Source organism: Oncorhynchus gorbuscha, linkage group LG03, assembly GCF_021184085.1.
Source record: "Oncorhynchus gorbuscha isolate QuinsamMale2020 ecotype Even-year linkage group LG03, OgorEven_v1.0, whole genome shotgun sequence".
Classification (NCBI taxonomy): Eukaryota; Metazoa; Chordata; class Actinopteri; order Salmoniformes; family Salmonidae; genus Oncorhynchus; species Oncorhynchus gorbuscha.
This window is the reverse complement of record NC_060175.1, coordinates 107,926,937-107,939,710: the sequence shown is the minus strand read 5'-3', so window position 1 is coordinate 107,939,710 and position 12,774 is coordinate 107,926,937. Positions and strand designations below refer to the sequence as shown.

General features: G+C 47.0%; 2 protein-coding genes across 2 annotated transcripts in view; one reads left to right on the top strand and one right to left on the bottom strand.

Moving 5' to 3' along the window:
• Positions 1 to 3,419: 3,419 nt before the first annotated feature.
• cfap126 (cilia and flagella associated protein 126) lies at positions 3,420 to 8,223 on the top strand. The gene is given in 6 exon segments (XM_046344832.1): positions 3,420 to 3,579; positions 3,668 to 3,730; positions 3,992 to 4,069; positions 4,271 to 4,525; positions 7,522 to 7,638; positions 7,640 to 8,223. Coding segments are annotated over 6 exon segments (1,062 nt in total). The 5' UTR covers positions 3,420 to 3,552; the 3' UTR covers positions 8,162 to 8,223.
• A 3,766-nt stretch (positions 8,224 to 11,989) lies between these two features.
• The window catches only part of ap4b1 (adaptor related protein complex 4 subunit beta 1), a 32,717-nt gene continuing 31,932 nt past the window's right edge, over positions 11,990 to 12,774 (bottom strand). Inside the window, exon 15 of the mRNA XM_046333506.1 lies at positions 11,990 to 12,436. Coding sequence (XP_046189462.1) covers positions 11,990 to 12,436 — 447 coding nt within the window. The remainder of the gene's footprint in view (positions 12,437 to 12,774) is intronic.

Below are 12,774 nucleotides of genomic sequence, written 5' to 3'. Positions count from 1 at the left end.
ACTGATCTGAACAGCCATTCAGTGGTCCTGCTGAACAGTCTGGGTAGAACTGATCTGAACAGCCATTCAGTGGTCCTGCTAGTCTGGGTAGAACTGATCTGAACAGCCATTCAGTGGTCCTGCTAGTCTGGGTAGAACTGATCTGAACAGCCATTCAGTGGTCCTGCTAGTCTGGGTAGAACTGATCTGAACAGCCATTCAGTGGTCCTGCTAGTCTGGGTAGAACTGATCTGAACAGCCATTCAGTGGTCCTGCTAGTCTGGGTAGAACTGATCTGAACAGCCATTCAGTGGTCCTGCTAGTCTGGGTAGAACTGATCTGAACAGCCATTCAGTGGTCCTGCTAGTCTGGGTAGAACTGATCTGAACAGCCATTCAGTGGTCCTGCTAGTCTGGGTAGAACTGATCTGAACAGCATTCATTCAGTGGTCATTCTGGCTAGTCTGGGTAGAACTGATCTGAACAGCCATTCAGTGGTCCTGCTAGTCTGGGTAGAACTGATCTGAACAGCCATTCAGTGGTCCTGCTAGTCTGGTAGAACTGAGAACTGAGTCTGAACAGCCATTCAGTGGTCCTGCTAGTCTGGGTAGAACTGATCTGAACAGCCATTCAGTGGTCCTGCTAGTCTGGGTAGAACTGATCTGAACAGCCATTCAGTGGTCCTGAACAGCTAGTCTGGGTAGAACTGATCTGAACTGAACAGCCATTCAGTGGTCCTGCTAGTCTGGGTAGAACTGATCTGAACAGCCATTCAGTGGTCCTGCTAGTCTGGGTAGAACTGATCTGAACAGCCATTCAGTGGTCCTGCTAGTCTGGGTAGAACTGATCTGAACAGCCATTCAGTGGTCCTGCTAGTCTGGAACAGCCATTCAGAACTGATCTGAACAGCCATTCAGTGGTCCTGCTAGTCTGGGTAGAACTGATCTGAACAGCCATTCAGTGGTCCTGCTAGTCTGGGTAGAACTGATCTGAACAGCCATTCAGTGGTCCTGCTAGTCTAGAACTGATCTGAACAGCCAAGTGGTCCTGCTAGTCTAGAACTGATCTGAACAGCCATTCAGTGGTCCTGCTAGTCTGGGTAGAACTGATCTGAACAGCCATTCAGTGGTCCTGCTAGTCTGGGTAGAACTGATCTGAACAGCCATTCAGTGGTCCTGCTAGTCTGGGTAGAACTGATCTGAACAGCCATTCAGTGGTCCTGCTAGTCTGGGTAGAACTGATCTGAACAGCCATTCAGTGGTCCTGCTAGTCTGGGTAGAACTGATCTGAACAGCCATTCAGTGGTCCTGAACAGACATTCAGCCATTGGTCCTGCTAGTCTGGGTAGAACTGATCTGAACAGCCATTCAGTGGTCCTGCTAGTCTGGGTAGAACTGATCTGAACAGCCATTCAGTGGTCCTGCTAGTCTGGGTAGAACTGATCTGAACAGCCATTCAGTGGTCCTGCTAGTCTGGGTAGAACTGATCTGAACAGCCATTCAGTGGTCCTGCTAGTCTGGGTAGAACTGATCTGAACAGCCATTCAGTGGTCCTGCTAGTCTGGGTAGAACTGATCTGAACAGCCATTCAGTGGTCCTGCTAGTCTGGGTAGAACTGATCTGAACAGCCATTCAGTGGTTCTAGTCTGGGTGGTCATTCAGTGGTCCTGCTAGTCTGGGTAGAACTGATCTGAACAGCCATTCTGGGGTAGAACTGATCTGAACAGCCATTCAGTGGTCCTGAACAGCATTCAGTGGTCTGTCTGGGTAGAACTGATCTGAACAGCCATTCAGTGGTCCTGCTAGTCTGGGTAGAACTGATCTGAACAGCCATTCAGTGGTCCTGCTAGTCTGGGTAGAACTGATCTGAACAGCCATTCAGTGGTCCTGCTAGTCTGGGTAGAACTGATCTGAACAGCCATTCAGTGGTCCTGCTAGTCTGGGTAGAACTGATCTGAACAGCCATTCAGTGGTCCTGCTAGTCTGGAACAGCCATTCAGAACTGATCTGAACAGCCATTCAGTGGTCCTGCTAGTCTGGGTAGAACTGATCTGAACAGCCATTCAGTGGTCCTGCTAGTCTGGGTAGAACTGAACAGCCATTCAGTGGTCCTGCTAGTCTAGAACAGACATTCAGTGGTCCTGCTAGTCTGGGTAGAACTGATCTGAACAGCCATTCAGTGGTCCTGCTAGTCTGGGTAGAACTGATCTGAACAGCCATTCAGTGGTCCTGCTAGTCTGGGTAGAACTGATCTGAACAGACATTCAGTGGTCCTGCTAGTCTGGGTAGAACTGATCTGAACAGACATTCAGTGGTCCTGCTAGTCTGGGTAGAATAAGAGCAGAAGAGAACATGTGACCTTTAAAAAACAGACAATAGTCTATGTGAAATACTTAACAACATAATGAAGAAATAAGACGGTGATGAGATTATGTAGTTACCACTTATTACAACCTAATCTGTATATTTCTCAGAAGAATGTATTTTCTTCAGGATTGCTCTGTCTTTGGCCAGCTTCTCCATGAACTCCTGGCAGGGGAGGTTGGAGTTTGTCTTCACAATAAGCATGGCCTTGATGGTAGGAACAGTGAACCTATTTCTTGCTGCTGTCCATATATCATTCATTTGGGAGAACACTCTCTCGACTGGTGTATTACTTCCAGGTAAGCACATGACAACAGACGCTAATCTAGCCAGGTTAGTGTGTGGGATGTGGTTCTCTTTGAAGTGGGTAACCACCGTGCTCCATCTCTGACTAAGTCGTGTCTCAGATGTTTTCCATTCTTCAAGCGATCCCCCCCTTTAGGAACTCTTGCAGGCCAGTAACCTCGTCACACAATGCATCCTCATTGATGAGGATGCATGGGGGCATTTTTCCTGCAGTGTGCCTGCTGCCTTCTGGATCTCTTCATGCTGAGGTTGCCTTTTTAAAAGGAGACAATGTAAATATTTTAGATTATCTGTGTGCTTTCCCCAATGCTTGCAAGTAGTTCACAGCCGTAGTGAAGAATGATTGGGATGTTTTGAGAAAGCTCTCTTCAGACATTGCTCCATTTCCCTCTAGCTCTCTCAGAAGTCCTCTGACCAAAACTGGAATGAAGTTGTCATCACGTCTTGCAGTCAATTTTCCCTCAATGTTTCTCAGAATTGCAGCTGACTCCACAGCACAGCGGTCCTGGCCTTCAAGCATCTTGATCGTGTCACTGAATACGGTCAAGTTTCCATGGACATGGTTCTCAGGACAACAGGGCATTTGACTTCAGAAAGACAAAAAGGATTAAGGCACATACCTTTTCATACTTTGGTTAACAGATTCCCATTGCTTGCCTCATGTTTGTATTTTATCTCAAAAACATTGTTTGGAATAATAAGTTGTCAGGCTCTGTAATAATATCTTTACCTTTCCTCCTCTGTCTCCTTCACTCTTCTTCCTATGTTTTCTATCGGGAGCAAGTAGTCCGTAGAAGAAGAGTGAAGCCGCGAGCTGACAACTGACACAGACCGTGTCGACAACTTCCTGCTCCGTTGTTGCTATGCAACCTGTCAACAACAAACAGAGTCGCTAGCCGCCAGGCATGTCGTCGGGTTACTCGGCTAATCAGGTAAAAAAAAAATGACAACATTCATTCGTTAAAAACACACTTTTTGTTATTGTGTAGAGCAGTAAACATGTGCTGTTGTGTGTTTTAGTATGAAAATGCTTTCAACTCGCAGAAATTGCAAAATTGGACCGTGCCGAAGCATTTCAAGGAGGTAACTAATTTACAGTACTTAGCTAAGGTTAAGTGTTGTTTGTGAGTTGTGCAAGACAAATACGCAAATAGTGTTACTTTCTCTCCATGAGTTGAACTTAGTTTAAATTAACTGTGTGTGTGTGTGTGTGTGTGTGTGTGTGTGTGTGTGTGTGTGTGTGTGTGTGTGTGTGTGTGTGTGTGTGTGTGTGTGTGTGTGTGTGTGTGTGTGTGTGTGTGTGTGTGTGTGTGTGTGTGTGTGTGTGTGTGTGTGTGTGTGTAGAGGCCCTCAGCAGCAGAGGGTCACACCATCTTCATCGCCAGTGACCGAGGACATCTCCTACCGGGAGTGAAGGCTAAGGTCAGTGAACAACACACACACTGAGACCTGTACATGCATGTATATTTATGTGCTTATGGATGTCTGTCTGTGCTTAATTATGTGTGTGTGTGTGTGTGTGTGTGTGTGTGTGTGTGTGTGTGTGTGTGTGTGTGTGTGTGTGTGTGTGTGTGTGTGTGTGTGTGTGTGTGTGTGTGTGTGTGTGTGTGCGTGTGCGTGTAGCGTGGCAGTGCGTGGCCAGATTTTAAGGGGACATGGGAGCTGCCTGCTCGTCTCCCTCCTGCCTCCATCAACCCCACGGCTCGCTCTGAGGAGGGCAGACAGCGTCTCACACACACATACAAACACTCACACACATACAAACACTCACACACACACAAACACTCACACACACACTCCGGACTTGACATCCACACACACATGGCTGCCAAAACCACCACCACACCAGCCACAGACGGTCAGACGGAAGAGGTTCAGGTTAGACACATTCTCTCTCCTCTCCTCTCTTCTCCTTTATGCTGTCCTCTCCTCTCTTCTCCTTTATGCTGTCCTCTCCTCTCTTCTCCTTCATGCTGTCCTCTCCTCACTCCTCTCTTCTCCTTCATGCTGTCCTCTCCTCACTCCTCTCTTCTCCTTTATGCTGTCCTCTCCACTCCTCTCTTCTCCTTCATGCTGTCCTCTCCTCACTCCTCTATTCTCCTTTATGCTGTCCTCTCCTCTCCTCCTCTATTCTCCTTTATGCTGTCCTCTCCTCTCTTCTCCTTTATGCTGTCCTCTCCTCACTCCTCTCTCCTCCTTTATGCTGTCCTCTCCTCACTCCTCTCTTCTCCTTCATGCTGTCCTCTCCTCACTCCTCTCCTTCATGCTGTCCTCTCCTCACTCCTCTTCTTTATGCTGTCCTCTCCTCACTCCTCTTCTCCTTCATGCTGTCCTCTCCTCACTCCTCTCCTTTATGCTGTCCTCTCCTCACTCCTCTCCTTTATGCTGTCCTCTCCTCCTCTCTTCTCCTTTATGCTGTCCTCTCCTCACTCCTCTCCTTTATGCTGTCCTCTCCTCACTCCTCTCCTTTATGCTGTCCTCTCCTCACTCCTCTCTTCTCCTTTATGCTGTCCTCTCCTCACTCCTCTCTTCTCCTTTATGCTGTCCTCTCCTCACTCCTCTCCTTTATGCTGTCCTCTCCTCACTCCTCTCTTCTCCTTCATGCTGTCCTCTCATCACTCCTCTCCTCTCCTTTATGCTGTCCTCTCCTCTCTTCTCCTTTATGCTGTCCTCTCCTCACTCCTCTCCTTTATGCTGTCCTCTCCTCACTCCTCTCCTTTATGCTGTCCTCTCCTCACTCCTCTCCTTTATGCTGTCCTCTCCTCACTCCTCTCTTCTCCTTTATGCTGTCCTCTCCTCACTCCTCTCTTCTCCTTTATGCTGTCCTCTGCTCACTCCTCTCCTTTATGCTGTCCTCTCCTCACTCCTCTCTTCTCCTTTATGCTGTCCTCTCCTCACTCTTCTCCTTTATGCTGTCCTCTCCTCACTCCTCTCTTCTCCTTTATGCTGTACTCTCCTCTCTTCTCCTTTATGCTGTCCTCTCCTCACTCCTCTCTTCTCCTTTATGCTGTCCTCTCCTCACTCCTCTCTTCTCCTTTATGCTGTCCTCTCCTCTCTTCTCCTTTATGCTGTCCTCTCCTCACTCCTCTCTTCTCCTTTATGCTGTCCTCTCCTCACTCCTCTCTTCTCCTTTATGCTGTCCTCTCCTCACTCCTCTCTTCTCCTTTATGCTGTCCTCTCCTCACTCCTCTCTTCTCCTTTATGCTGCCCCCTCCTCACTCCTCTTCTCCTTTATGCTGTCCTCTCCTCACTCCTCTCCTTTATGCTGTCCTCTCCTCACTCCTCTCCTCTCCTTTATGCTGTCCTCTCCTCTCTTCTCCTTTATGCTGTCCTCTCCTCACTCCTCTCTTTTCCTTCATGCTGTCCTCTCCTCACTCCTCTTCTCCTTCATGCTGTCCTCTCCTCACTCCTCTCCTTTATGCTGTCCTCTCCTCACTCCTCTCTTCTCCTTTATGCTGTCCTCCTCACTCCTCTCCTTTATGCTGTCCTCCTCACTCCTCTCCTTTATGCTGTCCTCTCCTCACTCCTCTCTTCTCCTTTATCCTCTCCTCTTCATTATCCTCTCCTCTCCTTTATCCTCTCCTCTCCTTTATCCTCTCTTCTTTATCCTCTCCTCTTCTTTATCCTCTCCTCTCCTCTTCTTTATCCTCTCCTCTCCTCTCCTCTTCTTTATCCTCTCCTCTTCTTTATCCTCTCCTCTCCTTTATCCTCTCCTCTTCTTTATCCTCTCCTCTTCTTTATCCTCTCCTCTCCTTTATCCTCTCCTCTCCTCTTCTTTATCCTCTCCTCTCCTCTCCTCTTCTTTATCCTCTCCTCTTCTTTATCCTCTCCTCTCCTTTATCCTCTCCTCTTCTTTATCCTCTCCTCTTCTTTATCCTCTCCTCTCCTCTTCTTTATCCTCTCCTCTCCTTTATCCTCTCCTCTCCTTTATCCTCTCCTCTCCTTTATCCTCTCCTCTCCTTTATCCTCTCCTCTCCTTTATCCTCTCCTCTTCTTTATCCTCTCCTCTCCTTTTCTTTATCCTCTCCTCTCCTTTATCCTCTCCTCTCCTTTTCTTTATCCTCTCCTCTTCTTTATCCTCTCCTCTCCTTTATCCTCTCCTCTTCTTTATCCTCTCCTCTCCTTTTCTTTATCCTCTCCTCTCCTTTATCCTCTCCTCTTCTTTATCCTCTCCTCTCCTTTTCTTTATCCTCTCCTCTCCTTTATCCTCTCCTCTTCTTTATCCTCTCCTCTTCTTTATCCTCTCCTCTCCTTTATCCTCTCCTCTCCTTTATCCTCTCCTCTTCTTTATCCTCTCCTCTTCTTTATCCTCTCCTCTCCTTTATCCTCTCCTCTTCTTTATCCTCTCCTCTCCTTTATCCTCTCCTCTCCTTTATCCTCTCCTCTTCTTTATCCTCTTCTCTCCTCTCTCCTTCTTTATCCTCTCCTCTTCTTTATCCTCTCCTCTTCTTTATCCTCTCCTCTTCTTTATCCTCTCCTCTTCTTTATCCTCTCCTCTTCTTTATCCTCTCCTCTCCTCTCTCCTTCTTTATCCTCTCCTCTCCTTTATCCTCTCCTCTCCTTTATCCTCTCCTCTCCTTTATCCTCTCCTCTTCTTTATCCTCTCCTCTCCTCTCTCCTTCTTTATCCTCTCCTCTCCTCTCTCCTTTATCCTCTCCTCTTCTTTATCCTCTCCTCTCCTTTATGTTCTCCTCTCTTCTCTTTTATGCTCCTCTTCTCCTTAATGATCTCCTCCTCTCCCCTATCCTCTCCTCTCTCCTCCACTCCCATATCCTCTCCACTCCCATATCCTCTCCACTCCCCTATCCTCTCTCCTCCTCTTCTTTTTCCTCTCATCTCTTCTTCTCTTTTTATTCTCTTTGTTCAACATACAGACCTGCAATGCCCCAACCTCAGAGAGACCAGTCACAGGAGAAAGACCAGTCACTGGGCAATCAGGTCGTGGGGCGAGACCTTTGACTCAAGCCTCAGAGAGAGAGAGAGCAGTGTCCCACCCTGACACACAGCAAGAGGAGAGAGCAGCCACTAGAGGGAACACCTCGGCTGGAGAGAGAGCAGCCACTAGAGGGAACACCTCGGCTGGAGAGAGAGCAGCCACTAGAGGGAACACCTCGGCTGGAGAGAGAGCAGCCACTAGAGGGAACACCTCGTCTGGAGAGAGAGCAGCCACTAGAGGGAACACCTCTTCTGGAGAGAGAGCAGCCACTAGAGGGAACACCTCGTCTGGAGAGAGAGCAGCCACTAGAGGGAACACCTCGTCTGGAGAGAGAGCAGCCACTAGAGGGAACACCTCGGCTGGAGAGAGAGCAGCCACTAGAGGGAACACCTCGGCTGGAGAGAGAGCAGCTGCTAGAGGGAACACCTCGGCTGGAGAGAGAGAACCTTCTACAGCTGCCCAAGATAATCACACACAGGTTGACTAGTAAACATGTCTACTTCCCCATCTCTTTCTCTCTCCATCTTTCTCTAGAGCAGTCTCACACCCAGAATATATTTTGTTTCCTGATGTACTGAGTGCTGTTAGTTTACTGATGTACACTAACAGAATCATACAGCATTAAAACTCTGTAAAACCATTTCCTGTGCGTGTGTCAGGGTCGGTTGTGTTGGAGGAAAACAGGGAAATTATTTGCATAGATTTTCATTTTTTAATATCAATACAAATTTGGGGTAAGACAGACAGACAGACAGACAGACAGACAGACAGACAGACAGACAGACAGACAGACAGACAGACAGACAGACAGACAGACAGACAGACAGACAGACAGACAGACAGACAGACAGACAGACAGACAGACAGACAGACAGACAGACAGACAGACAGACAGACAGACAGACAGACAGACAGACAGACAGACAGACAGACAGACAGACAGACAGACAGACAGACAGACAGACAGACAGACAGACAGACAGACAGACAGACAGACAGACAGACAGACCCTTGATTTCCCCTGATATAGCCAGTGGCGATTTTAGCATGTAAATCTTGTTGGGGCAAAAAGAAGTGGGATGCATGCCAGCAAAGCCACAACACTAAACATTAATTGCACTATAACAGGCTGACTGCACCGCTCGTGTCACATACGCGAGTGTTGCAAAATAAATGTAGACATACAAGGTATTTAATTATTGCACCCACACTTCTCGCGCGAGCGTCTGCGTTGCCAAGGGCTAAAATAAAAGTCTGTTCTATTTCTGACGCAGATCGAGCTGCAAGTCCTGCCTCTCCCATCTCCTCATTGGTTTATAGAAGCAAGTACCCACATGCCATCTCCTCATTGGTTATACCCACGTGGGTGACTGAAAGACGAACGAGGTCAGTGGCGGTAATGCACCTAATTCATGAAAGTTGCCAATCGCAATATAAAGTCCAGAGAAGAAAAGGCCTGGAAGGAGGAGAGACCGAGAAACGATTCGGTTGACCGTTTTATGTGTGGATTAATTGGCGGAATAGAGGACCTTGTGCATTTCAGGTAAAATAACAACTCAATGTTTATATCCCAGGACAAATTAGTTTGCAACAGCAAGCTAGCTAAATAGGACAAATTAGTTTGCAACAACAAGCTAACTAGCTATATTGCCATAAATGTTTAATGCTTTTCGACCTGTCCCCAAATGAATATAATTGGTTCAAAGTTTGTTTTGATATTTTAACCTTTGTATCGTGATCGCGTTTTGTGTGGGGGGACAAAATGTATTTAAGTACGATGGCGCACGCGCGCAGCCGGTTTGGGTTCCGTGTAACGGTGACAAATTGTGCCCACAAACTGTTAGGGCCCACATAAAGCTGTCCCAACAGCAGTCTCAACACCTTACCACTGCTACACCTGGCTGTCAGCGGAGCCTTGTCTGGCAGCGAAACATTTCATTCATCTGACTTGCTTTAAAAAATGTTGTTTCTACTGATAATTGCGATGTACAAACTATGGCATAAGGGGACGACAAGCGGATAAGAGGCAATCCTTAATTTCAATTAAGACATTAATGAGTGAGCTAGGATGGACGTAGTCAATATAACTATTTGTTCCACACAGCGAAAGAATTCAGAACATGGGCCGTTCTTACAGTGTTCTCCCTGTACACCAAGTCAGAACCGTAGGATAAATAAAGGGGGCATATAAGCAGACAATGAAAGCTCTTACAATATTCGATGATGACATTTCTCAAAAACAGGTTAAAGGCTACATGTGCCCAACCAAGTCAGAACAGTAGGTGAAATTAAGAGGGGAAAATAGACCAAATTATTAGGGTGAGGCACATGGGTTACTAACAGCTTATTGCACAAAATACACTTAGTATTACTTTCTTAGCGACCGTATACTTGTCTCCCTGGCATATTACATCATTTATGCAGCAGCATACAATACATTTTTGGACTCACATTGTTATGCATATCAGCATCATCACAACATATCACACATTAATACATCAAACACTCCACTTGTACACAATGTACAACAATAGCATAAAAGTAATAGAAGTTCCTACTATAAAATCTAAAATAAAGTAGCAGAGACATGCTAGTAGCAGAGACATGCTAGTAGTAGAGACATGCTAGTAGTAGAGACAAGCTAGTAGAGACATGCTAGTAGTAGAGACATGCTAGTAGTAGAGACATGCTAGTAGCAGAGACATGCTAGTAGTAGAGACAAGCTAGTAGAGACATGCTAGTAGTAGAGACATGCTAGTAGTAGAGACAAGCTAGTAGTAGAGACGTGCTAGTAGCAGAGACATGCTAGTAGCAGACACACGGGTGGTCAGGGTAGCTCAGTTGGTAGAGCATGGCGCTTGTAACACCAGGGTAGTGGGTTCGTTCCCCCGGACCACCCATACGTAGAATGTATGCACACATGACTGTAAGTCGCTTTGGATAAAAGCGTCTGCTAAATGGCATATATTATATTATTATTACATGCTAGTAGTAGAGACAAGCTAGTAGAGACATGCTAGTAGTAGAGACATGCTAGTAGTAGAGACATGCTAGTAGTAGAGACAAGTGTATATGCCATTTAGCAGACGCTTTTATCCAAAGCGACTTACAGTCATGTGTGCATACATTCTACGTATGGGTGATCCCGGGGATCGAACCCACTACCCTGGCGTTACAAGCGCCATGCTCTACCAACTGAGCTACAGAAGGACCACAAGCTACAAGCTAGTAGAGACATGCTAGTAGCAGAGACATGCTAGTAGCAGAGACATGCTAGTAGCAGAGACATGCTAGTAGCAGAGACATGCTAGTAGTAGAGACATGCTAGTAGCAGAGACATGTTAGTAGTAGAGACATGTTAGTAGTAGAGACATGTTAGTAGTAGAGACATGCTAGTAGCAGAGACATGCTAGTAGCAGAGACATGCTAGTAGCAGAGACATGCTAGTAGAGACATGCTAGTAGTAGAGACACGCTAGTAGTAGAGACAAGCTAGTAGCAGAGACAAGCTAGTAGCAGACACATGCTAGTAGTAGAGACAAGCTAGTAGAGACATGCTAGTAGTAGAGACATGCTAGTAGTAGAGACAAGTGTATATGCCATTTAGCAGACGCTTTTATCCAAAGCGACTTACAGTCATGTGTGCATACATTCTACGTATGGGTGATCCCGGGGATCGAACCCACTACCCTGGCGTTACAAGCGCCATGCTCTACCAACTGAGCTACAGAAGGACCGCAAGCTACAAGCTAGTAGAGACATGCTAGTAGTAGAGACATGCTAGTAGTAGAGACATGCTAGTAGCAGAGACATGTTAGTAGTAGAGACATGCTAGTAGCAGAGACATGCTAGTAGTAGAGACATGCTAGTAGCAGAGACATGCTAGTAGTAGAGACATGCTAGTAGCAGAGACATGCTAGTAGTAGAGACATGCTAGTAGCAGAGACATGCTAGTAGTAGAGACATGCTAGTAGCAGAGACATGCTAGTAGCAGAGACATGCTAGTAGTAGAGACATGCTAGTAGCAGAGACATGCTAGTAGTAGAGACATGCTAGTAGTAGATACATGCAAGTAGAGACATGCTAGTAGCAGAGACATGCTAGTAGAGACATGCTAGTAGCAGAGACATGCTAGTAGTAGAGACATGCTAGTAGCAGAGACATGCTAGTAGAGACATGCTAGTAGCAGAGACATGCTAGTAGCAGAGACATGCTAGTAGTAGAGACATGCTAGTAGCAGAGACATGCTAGCAGAGACATGCTAGTAGTAGAGACATGCTAGTAGCAGAGACATGCTAGTAGTAGAGACATGCTAGTAGTAGAGACATGCTAGTAGAGACATGCTAGTAGAGACATGCGAGTCATCCCCAGAGCGGAGTGGTGCTAGGGAGAAGGTCAATCCCACAGTCATATGGTCGGTCTGGCGGAAGCGAAGTGGTCCCAGGCCTTGTTCAACACCTCCTGAAGTTCCTGGTACTCCGCGGGGATGGCGGAGAGGTCCGGGGCAACTTCTGATCCCTCAGGAAGACGTCCCGGGGCAGGTTGTGCTGACTTCAGGCAATGGGCGTGGCAGAACGGGCACCAGTAGACAATTGTGTCGGTGGAGCCAGGAGAATCCCAACACCACGTGAATCTAAGGGGACTTGATGAGCAGGAACTGGATAACTTCGCTGTGGTTCCCTGACACACATAGGTTGATGGGACTGGTGTTGTGGGTGACCCGGCGTATAGAGCACCCGTCCCGCACTCTAACGTCCATGGGAATGGAGAGGGGATGGCCAGCTTGGAAGCCAGGGTAGAGTCCAAACAGCTCTCATCGGCCCCAGAGTCGATGAAGACCAGGAGAGATTTTGACTGGTTTCCCCACAGCAGAATGGCATGAAACAGAGTGTGAGTAAGGGAAGCAGAAAAGTTCTCCCACCAGAGTACTCCCTTCTACCGGTGAGCCTGGTCTTTTAACGGACAAAAACACAAAATGACCGCGAGTCCCGCATAGGCTCGGGAAATGGTACTCTTCTAGTCTGACTAGTTGTCTCTATAGACCTTCTCTAGTCTGACTAGTTGTCTCTATAGACCTTCTCTAGTCTGACTAGTTGTCTCTATAGACCTTCTCTAGTCTGACTAGTTGTCTCTATAAACCTTCTCTAGTCTGACTAGTTGACTAGTCTCTATATACCTTCTCTAGTCTGATG